The sequence below is a fragment of the Lates calcarifer genome, linkage group LG18, assembly GCF_001640805.2.
Source record: "Lates calcarifer isolate ASB-BC8 linkage group LG18, TLL_Latcal_v3, whole genome shotgun sequence".
NCBI classification, from domain to species: domain Eukaryota; kingdom Metazoa; phylum Chordata; class Actinopteri; family Centropomidae; genus Lates; species Lates calcarifer.
In genome coordinates, this window is record NC_066850.1 from 15130392 (window position 1) to 15154113 (window position 23722).

Here is a 23722-nt window from a genome sequence, read left to right on the forward strand (position 1 = left end):
CTTCAGCCTGTGTTGGGCAGCCAGCCTCCATTAAATCCCAGCAAACATTTCTGTCCAGAGATTGGCAGTGGGCGTGTTTGCATGTCTGCGTCCACGTCCAGCAGGGGGCAATCGACTCCCACACACTCACACATGGAGGGCATTTGGGCAGCCAGGCAGCTGAGAGTAATTGAAGCCAGGAGTTATCTGCGCTGGTGTGATCCAGATGACCGTAAATAACACAATACTAACGAGTGGCTGTTCGCAACTGTGTATCTATCCATCACTTCTTACACCTTGTTACTTCCCCCACCCTTTGCACTCATGGTATTTTTGGAGGGAAAACACACCTCAGCTTTGGCGGTGATGCATTCATTTCCCTAAACGGTCGTCGTAAAATGATGAAAGCCCGGTGGTTTCTGTTGGGTTTGTAGACACATGCTACTCGGGTGGGAGGGGACTGATGTTCCTCTCATCATGCATGTATGAAAAAGGGGAAGTGCAGACACAAGCAACTGCAGTCAATCCCCCCCTCTCCCCCCACCCGCCTTTTTTTTTTCTCCCTCGCTCGTGCCCAGACAGCGGTTGATGACGCTGCAGTCGGGACCGCGGCCTATCTCTCCCGCTCTCTCCCTCTGCCTCTCTCGCACTCCTCACTCTCTCCTCTCTACAAATGAAGGCTGAGTGTATTTATAGTCCGGCGTGTCACCCGGCTGCTGCCAGCGGACGGGGGATTACCTTGGCCACGATGAACAAGCGGGGCCTCATTCAGAAACAGGCGCTCACTCGGTGACTCACGGCCACACAGGCAGGGTTCACCACACTTTCACCACTGAGGTATTTTGCTGCGTGTGTGTGGAAGTGTGTGTGTTTTTGTTTGTCTGGCAGATTTCCCTGCATCATTATTAGGTATTTATCAAATCTGAGAGAGCCTGAATTGCTAGTTGCATGCTGATGGAGAATATTTTTCCCTGAGTTGAGTACAAACTTCTCAAAAATGTGAGAAGGATTACACTTAAAGATGAATTGCACACTCGATGTTGGAACACAGCTGTAAAGCGTTGCAGCCGATTCACTTGTGTCTACTTTCTGTGGTGGGTCTTCTGATGTTTCACACACAGAGTCATATCAGTGACTAATATTGCTTTACGCTGCACCAACACTCATCAGCCTTCCATCATACAAAGGCATGCTTGTCTCATGTTGTTCAGTGCTCATTTTTACCCTCAGTTCCTTTGTGGATTACACTTTACTTAACACTTCTGAGCCTTTGAAAGCACCACAGGCTTGGTAAAAGGTTGTCACTGACTCAAACCAGAAAATGATTTCTAAACCAGCAGTGCTGGGTGAAAGCTCGACCTGGTAGATTTTTACACGCAGTAGTAAAATGTTGGCTTCACCTCTGAGTTTCACTCTTGCATACTCGGAATTCTAAAGTAGATTCATATTTTATCTTGAATTAAGGTTGTGCAATAATTTCTCCACTTAGTGTCTACATGCTCGTCACTGTGGTGTTTCTGCACTTGCCAGACTAGACTTTTCTGTGATTCAACTTTCTGTGGATGATATCTGGGTTTCTGTGGGTGATGCTCCTTGTCTGCTCAGCTGTGCTAGCTCTTACTCCTGCTTTGTGCTCATTTGTTCATCTGTGTATAATTTCTAGTTTGACAGTATATACGGGCGTCGGACAGGTGACTGATTTCATACTTTCTGAAATATCTGAAAGCGCTGACTCTTGTTTGAGGATTCCCTGTATGGCATCAATAGCAAACCAGGGTTTTCCCTCCAAACCTGAGAAGAAAAAAAAACATGTCAGTGGTATGACACAGCTTGTATACTGTATGGCTATGTATATAATCAAAATTGTTTCTGTATAATAGCTTTGACATTAGACGATTGTCAAAGACATGTCCAGTGTACTTGAAGATAGCATTGAGAGGGGGAAGCGATGATGCTACAAAGGTTTCCAGTAGGAATTGCACTGTCCTGTGAATACAGTTTTATTGTACAAGATTTCAGTATAAATTCAAGTGAATTTATAGAACCATAATTTAGTCATTACACCACAAAACACGGCCACAGCTTAAGAGTTAGAAAAGCAAAACAAGCCAAAATGAAAAATGTCAAACCTGCATTCTTTGTCTCTGGGTTATCAAGATTTTGGATGCATTGTAAATCCTTTTACATGTAAGGTATGCTACATTTATCAGCCTGCAATAAATGGCCATTTTTTGGTTTCATGAAAGAAACAGACAGTGGACTCTATCAGTGAACTATAATGGGTGACATTTGCTAGTCCCGATTCTTAGTGTTTAGATGATAAAAGTCTCACTTTGTGCACAGTATCACAGATGAGGAGTGCCGTCTTTGCCCCCAAGGCACGTCAGAAAATGTGTCTGCATACATTAAAAAAACAAATCTTAACTCACTCAAGTCTTGGAAGGAAAGTAGAGTACAAATTCACTGCAAAATTCACACCAAGCAAGTCTTGGCTCATCATCTGTTTCTTTTTTTCTTCCCCCACAGATACTTGGAGAAGTATGAGAAAGTCCATCACTTCGGCGAGGATGATGAAGAAGCGCAGCCGGGGAATCCCAAAGCCTTTCTTCCAATCGGTGCAATTCCCAACTCTTATAACTACCAGCAACACATTGTATCAGGTAGGCAGAGACACCATGCTTAGTATTCCGAAGCCCCCCCCGTGTTCATTGGTTCACTCTTTGTTTCTGCTTCAGTCATGTCTGTATCAGCTACATGGATTTAGTTTCTGTTTCTTGTTTTCTGTCTCTCTCAGTTTCTCATTTCTGTCTGAAGTTCATCCTGCCTCTCTCTCTCCTCCTCTCTGCCCGTTGGCCAACTCAAACATTTAATCCTCACGCAGATGTGATTACAGGGAAGCATCGCTTCATCAGAGCTGTGTGTGAGATGCATGGGAAACTGGTCAGCCCACAGGTCAAGCATATGCATAGAAATGTGCCTCAACAAAAACTGTTTGTTTTTCAGAGATTTTCTAGTTGGTGGAATTTATTTCACTAGAATATGATGAAGGAAGAATAATGGTTCAGATAGCTTCAGTGTCTCACATTTTTACAAGCCCCAGAGTTCACCCTAAAAGTGTTTGCACTTTTAATTACGGCTTTCAGGAAATTGACTGTGGTCAGGTTTTAATGTGCCATTTGTCAAGCAGGCTGCATGTGCATGATGCTGATTTACAAAAGGTGCTGTGTCTCAGCTTTAAACTTTTGTGACAAACTCCCGCTAACTGCACTGACACCAAGTCAAGGATGTAAATGGCATTATGTCATTTAGGCAGAATCAGTATAATGCTATGTTATTCATTAGCTGTTTTCCACTGGTGTTTGCTACCCTCCTGTCTAACTAATTTAGCAACAGACAGTTCATCAGTTGTTTTCTCCTGACAAGCCAGTGTTTGCCAGCTTTGCGGCTAACTAATGTAGTAACAGACAGTTAATCAGCTGTTTCCATGGACTAGCCATGGCATGAGCTAACTAACTTCATGGCTAACTAATTTAGCATCAGATAAAGTGCAAGCACATGTTTTATAGCAGCTGTTAGCAGTATACTGATGAGGGAGAAAATGGCCATTGTCCTTTTACTCGCTAGAACTGTCTCACTAACTTTATTACATGTAATACATGGAAATAGTGGGAGATGGCTAGCTTAACTCTAGTAACAAAGAAACAAATTCTGCCCACCATACAGCATCAATAGCTCAGTAACTAACACTTTCTGTTGTGTGTTTAATCTATACAAAAAGTGTGAAAACAACAATTTGCTATTTTACAGGGGTTTGTACCGGTTTATCTCTTGGCTGAGAGCAGTCGGAGATTCCATGAAGCCAAGAAATAGCTCAACACATTGTTGTTCTTAAAGTCTCGAGATATATAATGTGTTAATCGGTGAGCTTTAAAGGTGCGTGTAGGCGGGTTTTGTTACCTTTGGACAGAGCTAAGCTAACAGACTGCTGGCTCTAGCTACATATTTACTGCACAGACATTAGAGTGGTATCACTTTTCTCATCTAATTCTGAGCAAGAAAGCAAATAAGCATAATTTGCCAAAATGTCAGACTATTCCTTTTAAGCAGTTAAAAGCATCATACCCCCAGGTTGAGAACACGAAAGCTGCGTCATCTCTAAATTGAGCAATGACGTGAAATCTCACTTTAGAAATAAGAGATTTTTCACCTGTTGCTACTTCTCTTTTATTTTTGCTTTGTGGTCATTTCGGTTCTAGTTTTCTAAAAGTCCTTGGATATTTGTTACACCTGGTGTTTTTGGCACACTATCTCCATGGTGATTTTTTAAATTCATAGCATCATGACGCAGGTACTCTTGAACTGTAACCCTAACCTGTGAACATCCCATCCACCTCATCAAGCCATTTGATTAACTCTTCCTCAGTAACGTTCGCTTTTCACACGAACAAAGTAAAAATCTATTGCAAAGTTAGGAGACAGGAAGAAATGATCTGTATTGTGATTACCTTCACAAACCTGCCTGAGGAGCTCTGTCGCAGCTAAGCTCTGTCCACTTCATGAGCCTGCTCACTGTATTCAACATTTATCACTGCTTTTACACAGTGACTCATTTAATTCAGCTCTCACCTTGCGAAGCAGTGCTTTTTTTTGAACCAAGGCTACGAAAGAATGCAGCAATTGTCAGTGTCTTTTTTTTTTCTTTTAAGTTTCCTACACACCCCTAAGCATTGATGAATATTTTTTAGCTTTTGTGATGAAAGAGCAGCCTCTGAGTAACCACATCATTTTTCTAACTAAATGTTTTTGTGCAGCTGACCAAGGCCAACCTCGTGTGTGTGTGTGTGTGTGTGTGTGTGTGTGTGTGTGTGTGTGTGTGTGTGTGTGTGTGTGTGTGTGTGTGTGTGTGTTGTTCGACCCTGCTCACACACAGCGAGCGCGTGCTGTCCATTGGCCTCACAGTGTTGCAGAGTTGACTGCTGAGCTTCTCTTGGAGATAATTGACTCTCCCGACAGCAGTTATTGATGAACGGAGGAAGGAAGCACTTGTTGGTTTTCCCTCCACCTGAGTTTAGATTAGAGCCTCCAGCCCTTTAGTGTGTGACTGTTAGCCCTCTGCCAGCTCAGCTGATTGACTCCAAAACGTGGCTGTGGTAGGAACAGGCACACAACACAATGCTGGTGAACTCAGTCTGTGGCTTGTGAGTTTTCTCTCATTCACCACCCAGATGAGTCAGACACTGAAGAGCACAATAGTTTTCCCCCAACATTTGACTTTGTAGTTATTCTTTTTGAAATCCTGTTTTGAGTGATGATTCTTTGCTTTGCCGCAGTGGAACTTTTTGGCGTTTGAATTTTTGCAGATCTGTGAAGATGATCCCATGCCTTGAATGTGAACGGTGCTTCTTGTCGTGACAAAGCCACAGAGCAGAGCCCTGCACGGGTCCGACTTTGAAAACCAGAATCTGCCCGCACCCATAAGGCCAAGTGCCAGACCTGACCTGTTACCCATCATTATGTCAAAGTCAAGTCCGCTGATAATATTATTATCATCGTCCCCTGATCAAACTACACTTATTCCAAATGTCTGACTTTGCCTTTGAAGACTGGTTTTCCACAATGTAATAGCCCCCACTGGCCAATTTTTTTTTTAACCTGTTTTTAACCTGAGTTATAAAAATAGTTGTTGTGTAATTGTCTGTTGTTCAACTAATCAATTAAACCACTAATCGTTGTAGTTTTAATCTGAGCATTTAGCAGCTAAGGAGCCAAATGTTTCCCTCAGAATATGGTGGAGACCAGTACTAAAAGGAGGGTGAATTCTGGAGTGTATGTTTGTTTGACAAACTATAAACATGGTTTTTAAATGACCTCAAACTCAGCATGGCATTTTATCAGCCCACATACACTAATACTATTATATCTGCAATAAGCTAATATCAGTCAGTATGTTTGTGTGGCTCATTCACTGGTCTAGCTCTGTTACAGACCTTTTAAAATGAATCCTGTCTTTTCTCCAGGCTCTGAATTTAAATGTAAGTGTAATGCAGTGAGACCGCCAGGTTGAGATTGTTCTGTGTTAGCTTGGCAGGCTCCGTGTTGGTTAATTATTTGACCATTGCTCTGGTATTACTCTGAGCTTTGGTCTGCCCTGTTGACATGTTTTGGTTTTAGTTCTGAGAGGAACTTTTATTTCACTCTGCCCTTACATCCTTGTCTGTGATGTGACATATTGTACATCCGTCTCTGCTCCTCTGTACAGTACTGGCTCGCTGTAGGTGTTGGAGGACGAGCACAGACTTTTTGGTTTTGAATGGAGCTGTTGCTGCTATAATGGCAACTCAGCTGAATTACATTTGCCTGCACAAACCTTTTCAGCATGGAAATCAGATTCACTCAGTAGGACTCCTCTCTGCTTTATGATTGGTTTCCAGAGGCAGGAGTCTACAAATCCTGCATCAAATTGAAATATCCACTGTATAGAAAAATGACACCCATGCACATAAAATGATTGATAGCAGAAAATCAAACCACAGCACAGGGAGGAATCTTGGGTCTTGACAAAATGATTGCACTTTCACAGACTGGATCATCAGTCATTTAGAACTGCTGAATAATAACTTTCAAATCAGTCTCTCTCCACACGGGGCTCTTTAGTATTTAGGATTAGACGCCTTTTAATTATAAAAAACCAATCATGGAGCTTGACTGAGTCAGAGACAAACACAATTAAAAGTTAAAGAACATTCATGTTCCTCAGTCAGACAAGGCATGGCTCATCAAACTAATTTGAAGCAAAGACAGCTTTCACTGAACAGCTTAACAGCCCATTTGGTTTGCTTAAACTCAGTTAAAGTAAAAATAAATCAGAGTTTAAGTGGCTGAAGGTGTGCCGAGGCAGCTGTGGTGCAGTGGAGGAACTGGGCTTTCCTCCTTTTCTGCAGCTCTGTGGCTTATATTCACATGTTGCACTGATGACTTATTGTGGAATATATAAAGTAACCCTGATATATTTTTTTTAATTATTATTTATTTTTTTTCTTTTTCTCCAGACTATCTCCGCCAAAGCTATGGACTGTCTACGGATTTCGTTCCACCGTGTGACTACAATAAACTGGTGCTGTCTCTCCTCTCGGGCCTACCCAACGAAGTGGACTTTGCTGTTAATGTTTGCACTCTGCTTTCCAACGAGAGCAAGCACGCCATGCAGCTGGACAAGGACCCCAAACTGGTTACATTGCTGCTGGCCCACGCCGGTGTCTTCGACGACTGTACGTTCCCAGCCTCGCTCAGATTGTACTCCTTATTTAAGATGGTAGACAGTGGAATAGAAAAGTCATTTTTATTTGAGAGTGTTTTCTCATCTGTTGCATTAATGAAAGCCTCAGCTAACAAAGAAAGCTTTCAATATACATGACGTTAAAAAGTTGACATGGGGAGAACTGCAAAATCAGTCTCTGTGTTGAAAATGTATTTTTTCCCCAATTTGCTGCCTCCATTTCTCACTTCTGTGCTCCAGGATCAAAGGTTTTCTGTACTTAGCACCTCCTAAATATAATTTGTCAGTTGGGAATTGAAGAACAAGGGAATAGATACAAGTAATACTGAGCTGAACCCTAACACTCTACTCTACTCTCCAGCGCTAGGCAGCTTCTCCGGGGTGTTTGGGACAGACTGGAAGGAGAAAACCTGCCGGGACTTTGTCAGGGTAAAGTTTAATTTCCTTTTTTTTTTAAATTTGTGTGACCTCATGTGTGTTCTGCAGTTTGTTTCTCCCAAATATGTCTCATGTGACCACTAACAAGTGCTTCCACTAAGAAGCAGCAGAGTAATGGGATCACTTTTTACAGTGTAAGAGTGGTTACAGAGCAGTTTTCACAAGGCATCTTTACACAGAGTGGAGGTCAATCTACTTTGATTACAGCCCATTTAAGATGCATGTAATGTAAATACTACACTGCATTATTTATTTATTTTTTTTAATCCACAATCATGACTCAGTTCCCTCGGCTGTCAGTCCTTGAGCAAAGCCAGAGGTCACATTCAGTGAGAGCTGGTGCCAGTAGGGATTCAGTATCTTGACACTTAGTATCTAATGCAATAGGCTTCAGTGTGAGTTGTCAGAGGGAAGGCTGGTCTCCCTGCTGAGATGGGAAAATGTGTTTCAAGTTCCCAAAAATGTAAGATGATTAGAGTTGAAACCGTCATTACGGTCATCAATGAGTCGATAAAGTACTTAGCTGAACTGGTAGCCCCACTGACCTAAGTGTTATGGGTTTTGTTTGATCATCATGCAGCAGTAACTTGAAATTGATGTGTACTTCAGGTCTGTTAGTGTATGTTTGCCTAATTTGGCTGTAATCCATTTATTAGCGTGCTTTTAAATTCCCTGCTGACAGCTTCTGTCCTTCTGCAGTTCTGGAAAGAGGTGGTGGAGGACGCTGAAGTCAGGGAGCTGATCTGGGACAAGAGCAGCCCAGCACAAGGTAAACACTCTTAGTGGGAAAGGCCACAGAAAGCAATATAAGGCTACACTTGTGTAAGCTCCCATGGTGTATTTATTGACAACTAAAAGGCAATGACATGCTCAAGTGTGCAGACCTTGTTTACTGTGACTTCCTTTTCAGTTTTATTGTGTAATATGTGTGAGTGAGAAGTGGGATGTGTTTTGTTGTGACTTTCTCCTTGATACTAGAAGTTCTAATCTTGCATTTACTGAGCATTTCACATTTCTTTTACCAAAGAATGTGAAGATCACGTACAATAAAACAAAGATAGATTAAATATTTGCAATGAACTTTCCCACACACGACTGCACAAAAGGAACACAAATAATGGTACAGTTTAGGGAAGCTCAAGTGCTACATTATATTTTAAAAACACAGAACATGCATAGGTTGTTTTTTCTTGTAGCATGTGATCCTTAAAGTTAGATTTCAGACACTAATTTTATCGCTGTTGAACAATACGTGCTCACACCCTCATCTGGCACGGAGCTCTGAGTTGTTCCTCCTCTCTGCAGATGGTACATCGTGTGAGGAGCGCTGGCAGAGCCTCTTCCACCCGCCGCGGAACCCCGGTATCAGTGACATGGAGGCCCAGCGGGTGCTGCAGATTGCCGTTATCCTGCGAAACCTCTCCTTCGAGGAGGCCAATGTCAAGCTGCTGGCGGCCAACCGAACGTGCCTGCGCTTCCTTTTGCTCTGTGCCCACTGTAACCTCATCTCACTCCGACAGCTCGGACTGGACACGTTGGGCAACGTGGCTGCCGAGGTGGGTCTGGTTTTGGGGGGAATTGGTTCGAGTCAAAACAGCCAGTGCCAAAATGTTTTGCTAAAAATAACAAGCGTGACTTTAAAAACCAATGTTATGGATTTGGGTCAGTTCAGTAATGTAGTAAAAGTGAACTGCCTGAGGAAGATTTGTATTCAAATGTAGGTTAGTGTGACACATTAAACTGCCATCATCTACTCCAAACAGTCTGAATCGGAGCTTGAGACGAGTTGCTTCAGTTGATGTATGATATCAGTGTCATTTGAGGAAAAAAATGTGAACTATGTATTACATTATTCACTGCAGTGGTCTGAACAGATTTAATTCATTACTGACTAAACCCCTCCCCTATGTAGCAAGTGTTCAATCACAGCATAGCAACAGTAACTAGGCGCAGCAGGTGTTGCAGCAGTCTGCATTTGGCTGTAGTAAGAGCAATGCTCTGTGTTCAAAGAGTTTGGTAGTGGGTTTGTTAAATTGTATTGCTTTTTTAAAATGTTTGTTCTTTTTGTTTGTTTTAGCAATTGCAATGCATGTGTGGCTAGGCCAAGGACCATATAATTACAGTACATTAGTTTGTGGGGTTACAGTTAATGTTTAAAAAAAATTGGACTAGCATAACCACTGTGACACAAAAAACAGCATGGGGTTTCAGCCAGTATATAAAGCTAATATTAGCCCTAATTAATTTGCCAATTAACTAGCAAAATCAATTAGCGATTAAGTGATTAGTTACTGTTCAGAAACAGACATGCCTGATGGATTTATTTGGGACAGACCTGTGGTATCTTTACAAACGCAAATAGCTGCATCTGAAGTTCAGATTTCCTATGAAATGAGGACTATGGCTGTCAGATGGTTAGAAATGAAGAATCTTGAGAATATTGCTGTTAATCCTCAGTGAATGCCTTACACGAGCTTGCGTCAAATTTTAGTATCACATTTATTTGTATAAGACACATGTATGCATACTGGGAGTCCTAATACCATCAGTTAAGCCTTTGATGTGGTTAATTGGATGGTTGATTTAGAGCACTTTACACAGATATGATACTGCAAAGCCACATGTAAATATAAATAATATAAATTTTACTGGCTGCTTATATGTTGTTATGAAGTTGCTGTATGTTGTCCGACAGCCTGTTGTTTTTAAGTAACAAGCCATGCGCTGTGGTTCAGTGTTACTATTAAGTGTTCCCATCTCAGCCTGCTTATAATCTCTATACTGAGAACAGACAGTCCACTCTGAAAAATATTAATAATGAATGTAGCAGTTCTTCCCAGCTGACTTGCTGGATGGTGGGATCATGAAAACTTTGTCTTGACTTGTTGTAGCTCCAGCTGGATCCTGTTGACTTTCGGACGACTCATCTGATCTTTCACACCATCACCAAATGCTTGATGTCCAGGGACAGGTTCCTCAAAATGAGAGGTGAGTGCCCTGGTGGCTCATTGTGGCGACTTGTTTGCCGAGGTTAGATATAGGCTGGGCAAACTCTGCATGTTGACTGTTAATGTCAGTATGGTATATGAAGCATCTTAATGTAAAGACATCTGTGTCTTCTTGTGCACGTCCTTAGCAATGGAGATCCTGGGCAACCTCAGCAAGGCGGAGGACAATGGTGTACTAATCTGTGAGTATGTGGACCAGGACTCGTACAGGGAGGTAATGATGCTCCTCACCCTGCCTGACCTCATGCTCCTCATGGCCTCCTTGGAGGTGCTGTACCTGCTGGCCCAGCTCGGAGAGGTTCCCTGCAGCAAGATCGCCTCTGTCGACCACAGCATAGGTATGAATGGTTTAAAAAAAAAAGAGAGAGAGTCAAAGACGGAAATTTACTTCCCTTGGTTTTTTTTTTTTTTAATTTGAGTTCATTCTTCATGATAAGTGAATCCAGAGCTTGAAATCTGATGTCACATGGACTTAGATGAGTTTTGGTAACTTGTCTGCCTGCCAAGTTCTGTCACGCTAGTCTTTCCATTCATGACTAACTGCCTCAGATGATGCTGTGTCTTTCCCTCTACCCCTGAAATCTTTAATGATTGCTTCCTCTGGTTGGGTTTGGATTAAATTCCCTGCTAAATGGCTAAAATGTGGCTGTGCATTTCAGCCAGGCTCCTCCGTACTGATCCCCATGTGTTCCCCTCTCTCCCCCCACCTCTCTGCTCAGACCTGTTAGTGCGACTAGTATCGGTGGACCTTCACACGTTTGGACCTGACGCCCTAACAGCGGTGCGGTTGATCGAGCATCAGGCCAACGCCGACCAGGCGGCCGAGGTCCGACCGCAGCTGGTAGAGCAGGTACCTGCAGCCGTGCAGGGACCAGCAGCACCGGGTGAGTGTCTGTACATCTCCTCCATCTGTCAGTCACACACAGTCTCTGACACTGCTGAAGGGAGTTGGGTGGAACCTGTGCCCGTTGATTAGAAAATTGTGACCGATGCAGTGATCAGATGAGGAGCAGACCAGGGAACAGGGATGGGGAATAAACCAGTAAAGAAAGTTTTGAGTATGCTTGATCTTCACCAGTGGATATCTAACCTTCACTTATATTTTAAAATAATGTGAAAGTTGATCTAATTTAGCTTTGTACAAATCTATACATATATGGGACAAAAGATTAAAAAAAACACCTTTGTTTATTCTGACTTTGCTCACCAAAGCTCAGGACGCAGGGCTGTTGGGGTGTTTCCATGCAAATACAATTTCAAAAGGCAATGTAAATAAGGCAAATGATTACAAGCAGACATGCAGCAGTAAATCCACAAGAGACTGGTGTGGCAATGTGTGAGTCATGGTATTCAGAGTGAAAGTAATAGAAATCCCTGCTGCTTAACTGTATGTTTGAGCTTATAACAGCCTGAACTAACAATACTCCAGCGCAGTTTCACCATGATGCACCCGACATCAATCACATAAAAGTTTCAACAGTTCCAGCACTTGGTCAATCAATTCAAATCAAATCAATTCAACACACATCAACACAATAAATGGCCAAATAAGATCTGTATTTGACTTGTTGTGTGTATTTTGAGCCAAGAGAGACATAAAGTTGTTAAATGTTATACGTGCACTCAAAGCTACTGTTATCACTGTAAAAATGTGTAGGTAACAAATACAGAATCTATGATTCACTTACAGCTGACAAACTCACCTGTTGCTGAGCCACACAGTATTCCATCCAGCTCCACATCCTGCACTAAACCTTGTTTGCAAGCCTGTTATGTTTGCTGGCAGGTCCTAGCTGCTGAATACATCCTCTTATTTACAAGTTGGACCTCTGATGATAAAATAAATTGAACAGTTTTTTCCTGTATCAGTTGCATTCCTTAATAATTCACACACACGTTTCTGATCTGTCTGTGATGAAAGATGATGCAACCTGGGAATTTGCAGCAGTTAAAAAATTCAGTGTTTTAAAGCAGAAAAAAAGATGATGAAATGTCAGTAAAACAAAACCATATGGAAGCAGTCAAGTTTTTTTTCTAGGAGCTGATGGCAAGACCACCAAGAAAGATCACACCTGTTTGATTACAAAGTCTCAACTGTGAGTTTTCGGTGACTGTAAACAAATGTAAAAAGCAGCTCTTCACGCTTCTCTCAGCAGCCTGAGTGTGAATTATCAAGTGACCCCCCTGATGGAACTCAAACCCACCTAACATTGCAGGTGCCATCCAGTGCTGTCAGAGGGCCACAGTGCAAAGTTATTAGTATGCTGACACCTAGTGGACAGCCTGGGGAGCACTACAAACCTGACATTTAATGAATCAATAGACAATGTTTGTCTTTACTTTGCAGTGCAGTCTCTAAGCGTTAAATCAATTATACAGAAGCCTTAACCTATTTTCTCTTTTTTTTTGTCTCCCCAGTAACAAGGGTCCCGGTTCAGTCCGCTCAACCGCCACCTGGTATTGTTGAACTAGATGGGGAAAAATTTACACTGCAGTGGTAAGAGTTATTCATCTGTATACATCTATTGTGATGATTTAATTGAAGAGAAATACAGTTGAGATGTCTCTGAGAGAGAACAGATTTAGGATTTTGATCTTGTTTACGGACTTTTTTTGCTTGGATGATAACTTTTCTGTCCATGTTTTTTTCCATCCAACAGGCTAAACGCACACTTTGAGACATACCCTGAGGGCTCCGTGTCACGGTCCGAAATGTACTCGGAGTATCTGGCCACATGCAGTAAAATGGGACGAAGCAACATCTTGAACTCCACTGGCTTCCTCAAGTGTCTGCGGTCAGTTCCCTTTCTCCACTCGTCTGATGATTTAATCTCTATGCACTGACCAAAGCTATTCAGTTACTTAATATGTAAAAGTAACTTAAAATGTAAAACTAAAACAAAATGTCAAAGTTTTGAAGTGTAACAATTCTCTAACTGCCCCCCGTCACCACAGGACTGTGTTCCCCAACCACACGATGCGGCGGCAAGAGGAGCCCAAGGCCAACGGCCAGGTTCATATCCTTCTGGTAGGGCTAAGGCGAAGGTCAATCCCCCTGCCCATCCAGCTGTACTACCAGCAGCCTCAGCAGCAACAGCAGCAAAGTCCGGCAGCAGCTCCTCCACCTCCAGCAGCCCGACATGAAGCACCTGGAGACCCTCAGGCCCCGCCTCCAGGTACAACTAGTAGAGTCAATCAGGTCTATGTGCTTTCTGTTTAATGAGAAGGTTCACTGTAAGAGCATGTCCTAGCTACAAAGTTAAAAATGCTTTACATGAGGCTATAAATAAATCAAAGTTACACGCATCAGGTTTTGTTCAGTCATCCACGATCCTGACTCTTAATCTCCTCTGGCTCGGGTTTGAAATGCTTGATACAGGAGGTATTTAGTTAATCAGACAGACAAGGGCCAAAAGTCAGGAGCTTTGGTGCTGCAGAGTAAAAGAAAAGGCACTTCAGAAAGTGATACTGTGGAGAAGGATGCTGGCAGTCTTACAGAGAGAGCAGAGCTGGTACCGCTGGGACCAAGATGGCTGAACTAATTACAAAGGCAAACATATTGAGAAAATGATCAAAGGAAAAGAAGTTACTTGGAGGAGCTTACTAGGAAAATTGAAAGGAAGAGAGCTAAGCTGTATCACATATCATGAAACCAAACACAGAGCACATTTGGCGATGGTGTGTTACAAAAATAATTTGGGTGAATGATATTTTTATTTTGCTGCATCTCAAGTATATTAAATAACAATGAATATGATTACATCTAACTGCAGGGAACAGACCTCCTTTGAGAATATTTAAAATTTTGGGGGGGGATTGAGAATCATGTGATTGTATTGGTCATTATGGCTTGTATTGAATAGAGCAAGAAAGTCCACCAAGCTCACCAAACGTTACCCACTCAGGGCTAATTAAGGAAATAATGTGAATTAAACAGAAACAATTTTGCCATTGATTTAAGAGTCACTAGTGCAGTAGTAAAAATTTCCTAGTCTGATGTTTTTGCTCCCCTACCAATTATGTTGGTGTATGTTTTGCACATTTTCTATTAGACATTGCATTACTGACCAGTTTTCTCTGTGTGTGTAAATCTGTTACCAGGCTTACCTCCTGGGCATCCCATTCTTGGACCCCAGTTTGTACGGGCCTCAGGCCCCAGCCTCAGCACCGGTGGTGCCGCCCCATCCATGGCCTTGACTGCACAGGAACCTCCCCATGCAAGCCACCCGACTGTTTCTCGTCACTCGGTGCCCCCACAGGTGCCTCCACCAAATCCTCTGGCAGCAGCGCAGCAGCAGCAGGTCCGACCTGGTCCCGTGGTCCAGATCCCAACGTCGGCACCAGCCACCCAGAACCACAGCCCCCAGAACCCTGCCGCATCACATACAGCTCAGCAGCAACACTCCCCCATGCTCCCCACAGGGACACCAGTTACGCTATTTCAGCAGGTACCACAGGGCCACATCCTCACCGCCAGGGTACAAGGTGTGTGCCCTCCCATCACCCAGCATCCTCCCCTGCCTCAAACCCCTCCCCTGTCTGGGCCTCAGGGTGGAGCTCCCCAGGTAGAACCTCAGTGTGTTGCTGCAGCATCGGCACCCTCCTCCATCCAGGTGGGTGGTGGTCAGTTAAGCATCGCGGGCGTGCCCAATTCCCAGGGGTCACGCGTTGCGTTTCAGAACATCGCTCCCAAACCAGCGCCAAACCAGTCAGGTGGACCAGCAGCCACGATAGCCACTCCCAACCAGCAGCCTCAGCAGCAGGCGCAGAGTGTAGTAATAGTTAGCCCCAACCCCCAGCAGAGCCCGGCCTACACCCCTGCCATACACCAGATTGTTCTTGCCAACCCCTCCGCCATTCCCGGTGCCCAGACTATCCAGATAGCAGGGCAGCCTGGAGCTGCTTCCAGCCCCTGCCCGCCTCCTGCCTCTCACTCCACTACCCAGGTCCAGCCCAATCAAACTGTCAGCCACGCACTGTCCATGAAACGGCATCAACAGCAGCAACACCAACAGCAGCATCAACAACAGCCGCCGCTCCAAATTATTTCCCAGCCTCCTCCCTCTCAGCCTACCTCCACTGAGTCCAGCTTGATCAAACAGCTACTGCTTCCAATGCGAGGGCCTTCCACGCCGGGAGGAAAGCTCATCCTACCCGCTCCACAGGTGCCCCCTCCCAACAGCACGATAGCCCCTAGTCCACAGGTCATCTACCAGGCAGGCTACAGCACCCAGAATCCCTCTCCTCAGCCTCAGCAGCTCAATGTCCAGCTGGTTCCTGGCCAGCTTCCTGCTGCAGGAGCTCCAGCCCTCCAAGCGGTCCAGCTCTTGCCAGGTCAGCTCATTTCCACGAGTAGCCCAGGGGCAGCTACCATCATCCAGGGCCCCACGGCAACTGGGCAAGTCACATTTACCGTGGTCCCCAACACTGGCTTCACCACCTCTACTGCTGCTGTTGCTGCTGTCAGCCAGGGCGCTGTGGCTCCTGTCGTCGCTTCTCCTCCATTCTCTACTGGAACGGTGCCCCACCACACCCCATCAGCTCCACCACCACCACCGCCGCCACCACTGCCAGCTCCACTCAGAGGAGACAAGATCATCTGTCAGAAGGAGGAGGAGGCGAAGGACGCCACAGGGCTGCACATCCACGAGAGGAAGATAGAGGTGATGGAGAACTCCTCTTTGGAAGAGGGAGACTCCGCCAACGGCAAAACCAGTAACGGTGATGTTGCGGCTGGTGCCAAGCTGCTTAATGGTCGGAAGTGCATGGAGTCTAATCTACCTCCATACCACTCAGGGAACAGCCAGGGGGCACTAAATGGCCCGGCTATGGAGAGTCACCCTGCTAATGGGAAGCAGGCCCTCTCTCCCAGCCTGAACACCCCCCTGGAGGGAAACCCCGACCCAAAAAAGACTTTAGTCAACGGAGTGTGTGACTTTGATCGGGGTGACAGTGGTGGCAACTTTAACAAAAACATTCCAAATCACATTGCTTCCAAACAGTACTTGGGGAATGGGGAGGTTGGCCCCTCTGAGAAGAGCCACGGCTCAGACCCCCTTCTCCCTAGTCCTCCTCCCCCCCAGCAGGACACTGCCAAAGCCCAGCAGGCCGAGCGCCTGGCCAACGGACCCCAGGCAGTAGGCAATAGGCTTCCCTCGGAATTAACCAATGGACCTTTGGGGCCGGGCCACGCTGTGCTAAGACAGCAACTGCTCCCCAACTCCTCCCTCCCCTCCACTGTTACTCTTACCTCCCAGAGTCTTGCTGCCTCTCCTGCAAACGGAGTGGCCTCTGAGGCTCGAGGCCTCAAGAGGCCAGCTGAGAACGAGGACCGCAGCACGGTGGCAGCATCCTCGGGGATCCCCAATAAAGTGGGAGTGCGGATCATCACCATTAGTGACCCCAACAACGCAGGCAGCAGTGCCACTATGGTGGCGGTGCCAGCAGGAACAGACCCAAGCACAGTAGCCAAAGTAGCAATAGAGAACGCCACTCAGCAGAGGAACTGCTCGCCCACAGAGGCAGCTGGCTCAACGGTGAGTCACTGTAGTGTTAGTCTCACAGTAAGCCACTTTTATCCACAGTGTCTCTTAGTAGTGTGACCTGATGTCAGGTCTGTCACACACACAGCAGTGTGAGTATTTGCATTAGCATTAATTGGATACATTCATCTTGAAGCTGTGATGTGTGCTCTTGTTCTGTGGTATTAGCTGAGATACAGCCATTATTTGATACTCAGATTTGTTCTCCAAAAAAGATCTGAAACAGCTTTGTGCTTTCTCAGTTCATGCTTCCCTCTGTCTGTGTACATTCTTGATGTTCAGCTGTTGAACAGTTAAACCTGCACATGCCTGTGGCTCGTGTGTGTCTCTGTAGAACACAGAGAGCTCATCAAAACATTGCTCTGCACTGCCACTGGTGGTCACAAACTTGAGTGTGTTTTTAATGTGGTTGCTGTGTTTGATTCTGAAATAAATAGTTATGTAACTAAGATGAAGTAGCACATTATGTACTAGATGTCTGATATTTTAGTGTCAGGCGACTGAGTCACAGTCTGGTGTGTGTGTGAGATTTTGGCACATGTATATTTTTTCAGCTTTAATTGAGCTGTGACTAATGTATGTTGCACTGTAGGTTATAAGTGAGGCAGGTGTGTGCTACACTAGTCTGTTACTATGTGCATGTCATGACAGGCTGTGGGTAAATCATAAAACTGTTTCAAACAGCAGGTGATGTGAATATGCATATGCATGTGAAGTTCTGTTCCACAGAGTTCTGTGTTCAGTACGACGTCAGTTCTAACAGAACTTCTGCTGTAAAGAAAGTCATTTTGTTGGTGTCACACTGACAATGAGTTGTCTTCTTACACAGCTGAAAATCCAATAGAAAGTCAGTTGTTGATTATAAAGCATTTCATTTCCCTTTTTTAGAAGTATCTCTGTGAACATTCAGCACATAAGTTTCAAAATCAATCACACGTCTACAAAAAAAGCTAAATTTTAAGGGCAGGTGCAGACAGCTAAAAATAAAAATAATTCTCAACAACAACTGCACAGCATTTGTTGTTGTGTTTGTTGCGAGGGTTTAGGTGTGATGAGCTAACGTTTGGAGGTTAAGAAGGTGAGACCAGTTAAGACCATGTGGCTCTCACTGATACCCACCTCCTATAGAAAAGCAGCTGAGAGAGCAACTTCTGCCAAGAGACAGGCCGGGGTTACATCTCAGCCAACAAGACCTGTCTGATTCCACACCACATTATTTATTATAGAAATAATAAATACTATCAACGTCATCCATCTGATACACATACACACACACACACACATACATATATATTTATTAGCTTTTCCTAATGATGTGTCTCTTCCCTGCAGCCAACGGTAACCCCATCCCCGCCCCCTACATCCCAGCCTGCACCAGCGGGTAACCACAACCCTCACCTCCCAGCACAGCAAACCTCCGCAGCACCACCGGAGCAGAGCAGGAAAGCAGGGCAGAACTTCAAGTGTCTGTGGCAGTCCTGTAAACGGTGCGTATTACCACAGCGTAGACTGAGCGGTCTCTCCTTCATAATTAACTTAAGTTGAGCTGCTGTCGAGATTGTGCTGATTTGCTCTCGTTTGTTCTCCAGGTGGTTTGAAACGCCATCTCAGGTGTTTTACCACGCAGCAACGCAACACGGTGGAAAGGATGCATATGGAGGCCAGTGTCTGTGGGAGGGATGTGAACCTTTTCCCCGGCAGAGACTGTCCTTCATCACGCATCTACAGGTTAGATTCCCTTTAACTTTTACTTTAACTCTGCAGCTGAGTTTTGTTATGATGCTTCAGTTATAGTGCCAGTATTACCATATTAGTACGAATTTATAACAATGTAACACTGGTGACATTTAACTTAAAAATCATTCTTTGTTTCCCAGGATAAGCACTGTTCTCGAGAGGCTTTGCTGGCTGGACTCAAATTAGAGGAGCAGCAGGCACAAAGTCCCAATCAGACTTCTTCCCAGTATGTACACCTTTCTAATTAACTTAGTTGAAATTAACTTTGATTAATGATTGACGTCTGAAATTATATTTATACATGCTTGTACACTTGAAACTACATGAGAATGTCCTGCACAATATCAGAAATGGTTGAAATTCTCTGAAGGCTTTTATCAACAGTGGAATTTAGAGGCTGATTTCATTTGGGTCCAGTGTGTCAAAAAGAACATTGTGACAAAATGTTGCTTAACTGGTGGTCAAAAGGGAATTTCCCTTAATGGCAAATTATCATAGACCAAATCTAAGTACCAGAAATACAGCATTAAAGTTTCTGGAAAAAGAATGGTGCACTGATGGTGCTATTTGACAACACTAATGTTTATGTGTGATGCTGTTGTAAAGGACTCCACCAGTGGCAGGCAGTACTCCGGCACCGCGAGCGCCGAAAGCAATCGTCAATCATCCGAGCGCAGCTCTCATGGCCCTACGCAGAGGCTCTCGAAACCTGGTCTTCAGGGACTTCACTGTAAGTAGAACAGGGCCTAACCACGACCACATTTCTGCCAGAATTTCCTTTAAACTCACACACACACACACACACACACATACACACTTGCGTATGACTTACTAAGCTCTTGGTTGGCCGAGGTGGACATAAGCTGCTCTGAGGCTTTTAAATCCCACTGTTTCTGTCACCTCCTGGTTCAAACTCAGGTCAGGATTGACTGGAAATGGCGAGGTGGGGTGGGGGGGGATTTGGTCATTTCCAAGTTCTCCATTAGTTTGGAATGCACATAAATATAGGAAAGTGAGACGGGAGTGTGAAGCACATTTATTTTTAAAAAAATCTCACTTTGTTGACATGCAAGTATTACAATTAGATGAAAATAAATTCAGTGTTTGTCCATGTGTCGACACTTGTACCAAACCTACCAAACCACTGTCATATATAAAACTGAAATCCATGATTGTATTTCTCATTTGTTCCCTCTCCTAGGATGAGAAAGAGGGACCAGTGACCAAACACATACGACTAACTGCTGCCTTAACGTTAAAGAACATCGCCAAGCACTCTGACTGTGGTCGCATGTAAGTATCCTACTGGTTTTCAGGAGTATTTAGTAGGGGTGTAAATCACGAGTTTCGTCACCATATGATATTAAACTGATTCAGTGAATGACGATTCAATATGGACCGATATCACAAAGTCTGCTGCGATTTTGATTCAGTTCAGGAGCTAGCGATCGATAACCCTAACCCTAACCCTATCGTGCTGATTTAACACAGTCACTAACATTCATATCAAATCACAAACAGCAAATAAAATATCATTTGACATTTTTATCCCTGACCAGGCATTGAAATGAGAAACAGTCTTCTCTGTTAATAAAAATAGACCTCCTGTTCACTATAAAGTGCCACATTCTGATATATTTAGCATTATTCACATTTATAAAAGAAAAGTGAAAGAACATTAAATTCCCATTTGTACACATTAAAGCAGGATATTGTGTAAACCTTACTCCTAATTAGAGTCTCATGGATGGAGGTGGGCTTTGGGTCTTTCCACAGAAAAAGGGGCTGAAAATAAGTTGATGTAGCGAGTGTCTATCACAGAGAAAGAGTTCAGGGTCTTGGTGATATTTTTTTTTTGTCAGCGTTCAGGGACAGTAAAACGTTTCTGATGTATGATCAATGTTTTCATTTAGGATCGATGCCATGGAATCATTGATCATTGGATCGGTGTAGATTGATTTATCATCACACCCCTAGTATTTCTGGGAATTTTTTTTGTGGTGACTGGACATTAACCTCTGACTCTTTGAGTGCTTCTTGCATTCTGCATTGATTATTTTGATAACCCCTGGGAGTTGGAATAAAAAGGTGATTATTACTTGAACACTCTAACTTGTGTGTTTTGTTTTTTTTTCTCAGGTTGGTAAAGAGGCATGAGACGCACCTCTCTGTGCTTGCGCTAAGTAACATGGAGGTTTCCACCACGCTCGCCAAATGCCTTTATGAACTGACGCGCTCGCTCCAGGCTTAACGCCAAAAGGTCAACCTCTACAAAACCCCCTCACCCACCACCCCCATCCCTCTCCTGAGACGAGAGGAAAAAGCCACCGGTGAGCCGTAGCGGGTCCACAGGGGGGAGCAGAGGGGCGGGGAAACCACAACGAAGACCCTCCTTCTGCCGCGCCTGCCACCCCTCCCAACCCCCTCTCATCCCTCACCTCCTTCCTCGCCAACCTGTGTTCCAAGCGCCCCCTCCATCCACACACACACACAAAAAAAACTGCCACGGGGTCTTCCACCAGCTGCCCAGCAGGGGGAGCTCTTTACGACTGCTTCCCCAAGGGACTCCACCGACGAAACCCCAAACACGAGCACATTTTGTTTAAGTTCTTTTGTTATTTTTTTTATTTTTCTCTTCGTCCCGTGAACTGATGTGTGGGTTGGAGTGAATGGCTGTCGACTGACGAGTACGGATGGGCAGGGAGGAGGGGAGGGGGCGGGGCTACCAAGGTGTCCCTGGGTTGGGTGGAGGAGGACTCAGCTGGCAACTGGCGCAGAGAATTTTTTTTCTTTAGAAACTTGGTAGCTTGGTTTTCTTACTTGAGTCAATATATTTTCACTTATTTATTATTGAAATGAATACCATTACAATTAATGAAAAAGAATCTTGTAAATATGTTGTGAATATATATAAAGAAGATCCTCTTTCATGCCGATGCAGCCACTGGAGAACTTGCTCTGTGGAGTAATAGAAGCATTACTTTGGTAGGATTGAATAAAGTAGTATGTTTTTTTGTTGGTTTTGTTTTTTTGCTTTTTTATGATCCCTGGTCACTTGTATCTAATGTGATTCTATACTCAGCAGTGGATGAATGTACTTAAAAACCTGTAAATAATTCTGCAAAGGTACTGATGCTGTAAAGCTTAGGGAGGGGGAAAAACAGTTTTTTGTGGAACTGTGACATTTTTTGTATTATAATACCTTGTAGAACTCATTTTGCTGGCTGAAAGAGTATGGAATAATATATCTCATGTCATTTTGTAGAAGAAAAAAAAATATTGAAGGTATTCTCTTTCCTTCCTCTTCCCTCACACACCCTCCCCTCAACACGCACACACACAAGTAACATATATCCACTGTAAGCGTTTTGTCATTGTACGGGCACAGTGCGCGTACCAAAATTCTTTTGTATTTGTAAATTGGTTTAAATACATGGAGTTTTTATACAGGTTTTCTCCTGTGTTCTTTGCTTTACGTGCAGGTATGATATTTTCTTCACTACTTTTTTCTATCTTAATATAGTGTGGAGTTTTATTGTACTATTTTTTCATTCTTAATACCATGCCACATTCCGGCTCACGTCCTCGGACTGTCCTCTCTACCGTGTGTTGTGTAACATTTATGACTGCCTGTCGTATTAGCATCTGACCAGGGCAACCCAACCATCCTCATTTCTGCGGTGTCAGTAGGATGTGTGACTATACATAGACCTAACAGTCTGTTAGAGATTGGCTTTATTTACTTTGGTGACTGTTTATAGTTTTTAAATAAAACACTGAACATTTTGCTTTGGTTCTGCGCTTGCTTCTTCCCTTTTGTCCCTACAAGTCTCTCCCACTTTCCCGACTTTTTAATCACAGCACATTTAGCAGTTAGTGGTGATTCCAAACCAGTGGTATTTGTACTCCAGGCTGCACTTGTGCGGTTGCAGGGGGTTACGTGGAAAGATTGAGTCACTCAGATTTTGGGAAAAGTAGAAATTGGGAATTTTAATAAATTCTATCATTTATTATTCATTCATGTCGAGCTGGCTGTAACACCGTGTTTTTGAGAGTTAGCTAGCTAAATTAGCTAGAAGAGTGGTTAAAATGGGTAGGTAAAAGCAATATGTAAATTGCTAATATGGCTAAAAATAATGGATAAATGGTTGAAATAGAAAAAAATAATGGAAAAACTAATAACTAAGAAAATAAATAGCTAAAGCTAATGGGTAGGTAGTTGAAACATCCAGCTTACCCAACTGAAATCAATGCTGTAACAATATCCACTTTAATATAGGTAATAGATTTACCTAATAGATTTCAGTTTTTAATCTGTTTGGCTAAGGTGACTTAAATTCATCTGACAGTGGAGCTACATTTGGTAGAAATGGTCCCTGTGTTCTGTGTTGAATAAGAGACATCTGAACAGATGTCTGTTTTTTTAATATTCAGCACTCAGCTTTCATGGTTGGTAGCTTGGACTTCAAACAGCCCTCTAGTCTGAACCTAACAAGCTCCATTTACTGGCAAGATCATCCTTTTGTTCTGTTTAACCACTGGACACTTTCCTCTGGCTTGTTCCTTTCAACATAATTGAATTGTTAATGACTTTGCTGAGCGCTCCACTTCCCACAGCTCCCAAAACATATTTTGTGCTTAATCTTACATTGCAGAGAACTTTCTGCATCAGTCGAAAGACTGCTCCAGGTCCCATTTTGTTGGCGCTTCAAGCTTAATCTGTGAATCTTGAGTTGGTTTGT

General features: G+C 43.7%; 1 protein-coding gene across 1 annotated transcript in view; it reads left to right on the forward strand.

Moving 5' to 3' along the window:
* Positions 1 to 22766, forward strand: part of arid2 (AT rich interactive domain 2 (ARID, RFX-like)) — a 31760-nt gene extending 8994 nt beyond the window's left edge. Inside the window, exons 4-21 of the mRNA XM_018684328.2 lie at positions 2506 to 2639; positions 7029 to 7247; positions 7617 to 7684; positions 8393 to 8462; positions 8999 to 9249; positions 10585 to 10681; positions 10830 to 11039; positions 11421 to 11585; positions 13120 to 13198; positions 13362 to 13496; positions 13657 to 13877; positions 14803 to 17237; positions 18576 to 18730; positions 18833 to 18971; positions 19121 to 19206; positions 19587 to 19710; positions 20182 to 20273; positions 21120 to 22766. Coding sequence (XP_018539844.1) covers positions 2506 to 2639; positions 7029 to 7247; positions 7617 to 7684; positions 8393 to 8462; positions 8999 to 9249; positions 10585 to 10681; positions 10830 to 11039; positions 11421 to 11585; positions 13120 to 13198; positions 13362 to 13496; positions 13657 to 13877; positions 14803 to 17237; positions 18576 to 18730; positions 18833 to 18971; positions 19121 to 19206; positions 19587 to 19710; positions 20182 to 20273; positions 21120 to 21231 — 4792 coding nt within the window. The 3' untranslated portion in view covers positions 21232 to 22766. The remainder of the gene's footprint in view (positions 1 to 2505; positions 2640 to 7028; positions 7248 to 7616; positions 7685 to 8392; positions 8463 to 8998; positions 9250 to 10584; positions 10682 to 10829; positions 11040 to 11420; positions 11586 to 13119; positions 13199 to 13361; positions 13497 to 13656; positions 13878 to 14802; positions 17238 to 18575; positions 18731 to 18832; positions 18972 to 19120; positions 19207 to 19586; positions 19711 to 20181; positions 20274 to 21119) is intronic.
* Positions 22767 to 23722: the final 956 nt, after the last annotated feature.